The sequence below is a fragment of the Morone saxatilis genome, unplaced genomic scaffold, assembly GCF_004916995.1.
Source record: "Morone saxatilis isolate NCDOM2014 unplaced genomic scaffold, NCSU_SB_2.0 Contig0, whole genome shotgun sequence".
Taxonomy (NCBI): domain Eukaryota; kingdom Metazoa; phylum Chordata; class Actinopteri; family Moronidae; genus Morone; species Morone saxatilis.
Genome location: NW_023339650.1, coordinates 1981057 through 1988940, shown reverse-complemented (window position 1 = coordinate 1988940; position 7884 = coordinate 1981057). Strand labels below are relative to the sequence as shown.

Genomic DNA, 7884 nt, shown 5'->3' with positions numbered 1-7884 from the left:
TAAAGCTTGTCAGTCCAACTGTAAACGTGCTGCAGTTTCCTTCCAGCATCTCGCTGATAACTGTGTGTTCTGTTAGCCTGGATGTGTTAGCTAGGCTGCTGCGGAAGCGTTAGTTATGAGCTAAAGGGTATTGACATTCCACATTGTGTTAGCTTGGATGTTTTATACCAGGTTGACATTGTGTTAACTCTGCAATATGTAGCCTTTTCAAAATGTTCAAAATGTCACATATAAGACGTAATGAAATAAATAACTGTATGAGCAAAGTGTGTAAAATATATCACTGAACAAAGTATTTGTGAAATAATATAATAAATCATACAAAGTCAACTTTTTAAGACATTTATATTTCATAATAAAGCCTGGTCCACACAGCATGCGTGAGCAGAGCGTGATAGCTGCCTCGCTGAGCTGCTGTGGTTTGCACGCCTGTGCTGTCCAAACTAAACATTTCTGCTGCTACCAGCTATGGTTGGGTAGAGTTCACATTTAAATCAATGCAGGTACCAATACCCAACGTTAGGGCTGTCACTGTGAAGGAATTTCCCTTGCAGTGATTTAGGGTGGTTTAACAGTGTGATATGCAGTATTCTGTCATCTCAGTATACTCACCAGCCCTCTCCTGCCTCCTTGGTCTGGATGCCAAAAACCAGTCAGTTAACATATTCAGCTGAAAGACACCAAAACCACAGCTGTGGATGATTAGGAAGACCAGTCAGCGTTTTTTACTACAAAACCTCCTGTGTGATATTGTAATCCTGGGCTGTGAATTATGGAATATTGAGTAGACAGCACTTCTGCTCTCCAGCCTCCGGCTCTGCGACACTTACAGTTAATTGCACCAATCACCCTCTGGATTCCTATAGAACAAAAGGTTTAGCCTATGCATGTTAAAAGTCAGTAAAAGTATTTTTATATTATGATTGAACTGCGATCATATAACACGCCTCTTTGATCTTTAGAACGTACCACCTTTCAACTGCACAGTGTACAGTATTCTTGCTCAGATGTTCAGCGTCACCGTGAGGGCATGACTCCAGCAACTGGCATTAGGGATGTTTGGCCCTATAAGCCGGAATACATCCTGAGATCATCTTTCATAGAGAACATTATCTGTGACACCCTCGTCCTCCGGAGTATCTCACAACCTGTGTGCCAATGTTGATTGAGTCTTCCTGATGTGCTGTAGTTTTTGGACAAGATCGTGGGCAAAAGAGAGGTGTTTTTATATGGTAGCATCTAGTTTACCATAAAGATAACCTGCTGTTTAGAGATGGGGTCTAAATTGCCATGACAGCATAACTCTTTTGTAGTACAAGTTAATTAGGAAGTTACTCCTGAAGTTACCTGTAATAATCCAGTTACAAAACAGTCAAACTAACTGACCTGATTTAGCTACTGCTATACCAGCTCCTATATATAAAAAAATAATAGATTGCTATTGAGCCAATATGATTTGTATACAATTGGGTTCAGTGGAAATAAATGTGACTAGGGCATTCACAGTCAGCAGTAATGATCCAGTATTGAATTCTGCCTAGGTACCTACAATATTACTGTTTCAGTGGGTGTTCCTGCTCTGACCAGTCTGTCTTTATTACAGAGCTGTAATGTGCAGACCAGAAGAAGCGCATTTGAAGGACATTTTGTTTGACTAACAAGGAGGTAAATTGAATTCTTCAAAAGAGGTGAGAGCAAATACACTCACACATTACCCAGTAACACCTTTAGCTGCAGACAGCATCGTAGGGGTCTCACTTTTCCAGAAAATCAAGTTTAAAGGAATTTAAAATGATCCACAATTAGTTCTAATGAATTTGAACAATAATCTCAAGACTAGGGCTGTAGTTAAACAAAGCAAATCTTGGTTGGCGACTGTAGCTGAGCGTGCCAGATAGTAGCAGTCGGACAAGGTTGTACACTTGACGCTGCTCTGCTTGTCTGCAGCACCTCTGGTCCGCTGCCTCACTGGCACCTGGCAAGCTAATGTTTGCAAGTGAATCCTCAGATTTGTCATGAGACCTGTTACTTCGGTACCAAGTTGATGCCAAATTTCTGAAAACATTACAGTACTCGTTTTTCTACAATACCATAGGTAGGTGCCGGGGGGTCAGTTCTTTCGGACCTGACAAGACAGCATATACGCCTCTAAGCAGCCTTGACGACCCACCACAAGAACATTTTTTGATTTTTGAATAAAAAATTACAGCCCTGCAGCATTAAATTCTAAGTCATAATTTGATGGAATTAATTTAAATATAATCTCGTCTCATTTTTTTAGTTTGGAAAAGAAAAAGGCTTTTAGAAACAGATGTCTGCTCAGACAGGGTTAAGGACTGTGATTGGTCAGTTTAACTGTTAATATAGTGAATAATACAATATAAATGTCTTTAACCTATATTTATGGTGACTTATGGTGACTGATTTATGGTGACACAGCACATCAGGAGTTTCTCTTTGCCTTGTTAACTATTAACGTTAGCATGCAAGTGTCAGATGAGTGTGGGCGGAAGGGTTTCTGAAGTTGTTGCAATTCTGATCGAGTATACTATATATGGAGTATGGTTACTTAATGGTTTAATTTATCTCTCTGTTTTTGTTTGTTGAAACCAACAGACGCAGACAGTGTCGGTGTCAGAAGCTTGGAAAATAGTCTGCTTTCAGACGCTTTGGTGGTCGCAGAAGGCATGGACTCACTTACACTGCAGAGAAACTACCAATGTGACCAATGTGGAAAGAGTTTCAGTGACTCAGATGTTTACAAGAGACATCTACGAATCCACACTGGAGAGAAGCCACACCAGTGTGATCACTGTAAAAGGGCTTTCGGTCGCTTAAGTAGTTATAAGAGACACTTACGAGTCCACACTGGAGAGAAACCATTCCAGTGTGAACAATGCGGAGACAGTTTCACTTGGTTAAGTAGTTACAAGGACCACCAGCGTTCCCACACCGGAGAGAAGCCATACCAGTGTGACCAATGTGGAAACAGCTTCACACGGTTAAGTAGTTATAAAGACCACCAGCGTGTGCACACTGGAGAGAAACCATACCAGTGTGATCAGTGTGAAAAGGCTTTCAGTCGCCTAAGTGATTACAAGAGACACCAGCTTAACCATACTGGAGAGAAGCCACACCAGTGTGAACAATGTGAGAAAAGCTTCTGTTTATTAGGGGATTACAAGAGACACCTGCGGATCCACACAGGAGAGAAGCCATACCAGTGTGAACAATGTGGAAACAGTTTCACTTTGTTAAGTAGTTACAAGGACCACCAACGTGTCCATACTGGAGAAAAGCCATACCGCTGTGAACAGTGTGGGAAGAGTTTTAGTAGCCTAAGTTACTACAAGAGACACCTGCGTGTGCACACTGGGGAGAAGCCTTACCACTGTGAACAATGTGGGAAGAGTTTCCGTCTCTTAAATGTTTACAAGATACACCTGCGTGTCCACACTGGAGAAAAGCCTTACTGCTGTGAACTATGTGGGAAGAGTTTTAGTTGCCCAAATTACTACAAGACACACCTGCGTATACACACTGGGGAGAAGCCATTCCGGTGTGAACAGTGTGGGAAAAGTTTCCGTGTCTCAAGTGAGTACAAGACACATCTGCGTGTCCACACTGGAGAGAAACCATATTGGTGTTCTCGATGTAAAAGATTATTTGCTTGGGCAAAATCCTTGAAAGTACACCGTTGTGTTGCTGTAGAAGAAGAGAGCTTTGATTGAGTGAAAAATATTATTTTTCCAGCCCAGAATAGTGCCGGAGTCCACCACTCAAAAATCTGATTGCCAAAGTTAGTTGCCACAGTCTGTACATAGCCTCACATGCATACATACATACATGCACAGCATAAACACAAGATAGACATTCAAAACAGCAGCAACATTTGTACAAATATCCAATTTATTTAATTATAAATTATATAATATAAAAATATTTACACATAATGGCTACAGAAGTGTTTTGTTGAGTAATGCTATGGCAGACGACATAGCGAGCCCTTTTACGAAGGGCAATGTAAAAAATGGGTTGGTGGGTACCTGGTGTGTATCTGCTATGGTGTGTGCTCTGCGTGCTTTGCTGTTCAGGTCTGAGAGGTTGTGGATGGGGTGACGTTCAGCTGCAGATAGCTGTTTGTGCACTACTGTGTGAAGTGGGAGATGCAGTCTAAATAGCCCAAAACAGAGTTATTGTCATTAAGGAGTGCGAGGATCACATTGTCATTTGAACATTTGATGTATGTGGTGATAGGTGAGGGTCTGATCCAGTCATTGGTGTAGTGGGTAAACCATTCAACACGGGGTAGCTTTTTTGTGAAGCAACTACAGGACGCAGGAATGTGTTTGTTATCACTAATAGCTCTAACTGCACTGAAGTATGAAGTTACATGAAATACTTCAAATGAGGATTAACGTTCACAGTTTCTCTTGACTGTCCCTCAATATTAAACCATTAGTCCAACATCACCACAACCTTTTAACCATATTACCCATGCAACATGCTAACGCCAAGTTCAACAGACTAACCTACAAAACAAACAAACAACATAAAACATGGCAGAACTTCAAAGTTTGAAGTTGGTCACAAGCAGCCAAAACAGGGTATTGATCCATGTTGGAGCTTGAATTGTTAATTAATTTAGTGTAATGTGCACCCAAACATTCTGTTGTGGGGATATTTCCATTACATATCTATAGAAAATAAAGTGAATCCACTGGGTCTTCACTTCTTCAGATGATGGGAGTCGATAAATGCTCTCTATGCAGGCAACAACAGAGCAGTTCCCGTGCTCATCTCTTAGAGACATTCCAGTTTTCCAGTCGTTCTAGGGACATGTCCAAAAAAGTTAATCCATTGTGTCTTCTCCGCTTCCTAAGATGGTGGGAGTCTTTTGGCCGGTATCATGTGTAGTTAGTTAGCCTAATAATGTGTGACCTATAAGATATGTTGCCAGGACAATTTAAAAGAAAAGTTAAATTATGCTAACGATTGGTTTTGCCTCTGCTGTCACTGAGAGGTTCACTGAGTGCTCTCCATCCGTCTGTGGCTTATGTATAAGTGTGTGTTCTTTGCTTATCTCAACAATCATTCATCTGATCGACCCTAATGTTGGTGGGTGTATTTCTGGGGACGCAAGCAGACATAATGTCAAATTCTGTGCAATTTGGACATGCTACACTTTTAACAATATTTATACTTTAAATAAACATGTGAACAGCTCTGGTTTCACTGCCGCTCAGTCCTTAGCAATACCAGTTGATATCAATGCATCATGTTGTATGTGCTCATACGAATATGTCTGCAGACAGAAGTTGGATAGTATTGTGTGTACGAAACAAAAGACAGAAGTGCTAATAAACAGATTACTGACAGATTTCCTTGTGTAGAAGCGGCTGTGGCTCAGTAGGTAGAGTCTGTCCTTTACTAATTGTAGGGTCAGTTCCTAGCGCCTCTTCTCAACATACATGTTGGAGCCATGAATGAATAATCATGAATTCATTTTGCAATATGAGGTGATGTTTATATTTTGGAGGTATTTAATTAGTTAGTGTCTTTGACATCATTGCAAAATTTAGTTTATTATCGTTTGATTGCGGTGATTTTTTTAAATTTGGGTCACATTGGCCAATTATGGGCAATGACACTTACTAACATAGAGCACCTTTTCACCTGTGTTTGTGTCATATGTGGTTGAGAGGGTAAGCATGGTCACCATATTTTTTGTTGGCCGCTATTTTATGTTTAATCACTGTGATTACTTTGAAGAGAAACTCCACCCTATAATGTGTTTCGAGCTGTAAACTCCATTATATGACAGTATCGTAAACAACACATCAGTGCTGGTGTTACAATTGACATTATTATAAGTATTATAAGATATGAAAATCTGCATTTCATGGGTTGAAATGTCTCTACAAATCACCCTGAGCCCTTTTAAGTCCAATGCTGAGATAGTTTTGGGGCAACTATACTTCATGACATTTATATGAAAAAACAGTGTTTACGCCCTCTATTTAGAGGAGAGCAGCCCACCACCCCCAACCTGCGCTTTGAATGGGAGTTTGTGAAACTGCTGTGCTCTTTTTTAGACGTTTACTGTTGGAGACACGACATTCACAGGAGTTTATGCAATTTTTTGCTAACCTACTAGTATGTTTCTATTCTGGTGCAGTGGTTTGGACTTTTAGATGGCTGTAGAAACACCAACGGACAGCAATCCCACACACTGACAGTCAGTATGTGACACACATACCTGACAGTTAGCCTCTCTGAGCCGTTAGCTTGTTATTGTAATCAATAGAGTTGATTGTATGTTTAGTGCTGCTATAATATAATAAACCCTGTTATATTATAACAAGAAGTGTCTGGTTGTTTTTGCTTGCTACACCAAGAACTCTAAATTTGCCTTCAAACTACTGTTACCTTCTCAATGTTGTTAGTAAATTGTTATTAGAATACTATTATATTTATACACTGGCAATTGTAACTACTTTGCCTCTATTTGGTTATCTTAATTATTCTATTGAAATATTCACAAAAAACCCTGAAACCTGCCCTTTTTTCCACGTGTTTGTGGGCACCTTTGACCTTTGGCATTATTATGAGCGAAACCAATTTAATAAATAATTAAAATAAAAAAAATAATTTTATATGAAGGGGCAGTTTAAATTGATAAGAGACAACTAGACAAAATAATTTTGCAGGCCACATTATATCTTATATACAGTATAAATTATAGTGTAGCAGGAGGCTTTCAGGTGATTTAACAAAGCTAAACATACTGTGCGTAACAGCACTGCGCTTACGCACCCCCTTCAGTGTCACTGCATAGATTTCATGAACTGAAGGAGTTCATACAGCACAAAGCAGCTGTGGACAGCTTTTCTGTTCATCTTAAGAGGATATCAAATCTGGGTTTAAAATAGTGTATTTTATGTCCTGTTATGCTCTTTCATGTACGTCAGCCAGGAGTAAAGCTCCTGCCGCTCTGTTCCTTTTAACAAATACCAAGAGGTTGTTTCTGCAGGAGAAATGGAAGCTGGAAATATCTAATCATGTTGGTGATCTTTCTTGCTTTAGGCTTTCAGGTCATCCAGACTTTTTCCCAGCCCATCTGCAGGCCTACTCTACTGGTAAAACAGACCCCAGTCAACTAGAATGTGTCCATACTCCATTCCCTGCATCTCGGACTTCTGACTTCTCTCCTCCTCTCTTCTTCCTTACATTCACTGTGTTTGTGTACACAGGCTGAATATTAACTATGCAGCTCTACTGTGGTTAGCACATAATATTTGTAATATTTAACACACTCAAGTGTGAATTTGAAGGGGACCAGTCAAATACTAAATTAAAACCTAACCTAACCATTGCCTTTCCTATGACTGACTACCCTATGGGTTATGGCCCTTACAAATTGTAAAATAAACCTAACTTAGGTTTGTGAGTATACAAAGATGCAGCTTGGCTTGTTTTCAGGTTTAGGACCACACCAACCCCCCTCCCTCTGGTCCTCCTGCAGAGTAACAGTACTGCTGGATATAGGATTCGGGTTAGGCTCATGGGGCTGAGAGCCATTAACATGGAGAACGTTCTGGAGGTGGACTTTAATTCAGAATATCAGCGCATCGTTTTTCCTTATGGAAAATCCATAGGTACGTTTATCCGGAGCAGAGGGTGGCGGTAATGAACGCCAGCAGCCGAAGAAGAAAGCTTTTGGTTTATTGGCTGATTCCGTCTGTCACGTGACCCTCGCCTTGCAGGCTGTAGCGGTCTTTAGAGAGAACAACGCCGGATAGAAGCTGAGGAGGTAAACTGCTGCTCACTGTGTCTTAGTCCTTCACGATAGCTCTTCTGTAAAGCTTGTCAGTCCAACTGTAA

The 7884-nt window shown here is 40.4% G+C and overlaps 1 protein-coding gene and 1 long non-coding RNA gene across 2 annotated transcripts in view; both read left to right on the top strand.

The window, feature by feature from the left end:
• Window positions 1-1384: 1384 nt before the first annotated feature.
• Window positions 1385-6344, top strand: LOC118321220 (zinc finger protein 239-like). The gene is made up of 2 exons (XM_035652454.1): window positions 1385-1688; window positions 2617-6344. Exon 2 carries the CDS (start codon window positions 2688-2690, stop codon window positions 3729-3731), a length of 1044 nt encoding a protein of 347 aa, XP_035508347.1. The 5' UTR covers window positions 1385-1688; window positions 2617-2687; the 3' UTR covers window positions 3732-6344.
• A 998-nt stretch (window positions 6345-7342) lies between these two features.
• Window positions 7343-7884, top strand: part of LOC118321239 — a 1383-nt gene continuing 841 nt past the window's right edge. The window contains exon 1 of the long non-coding RNA XR_004796400.1: window positions 7343-7813. This is a non-coding gene — a long non-coding RNA (uncharacterized LOC118321239). The remainder of the gene's footprint in view (window positions 7814-7884) is intronic.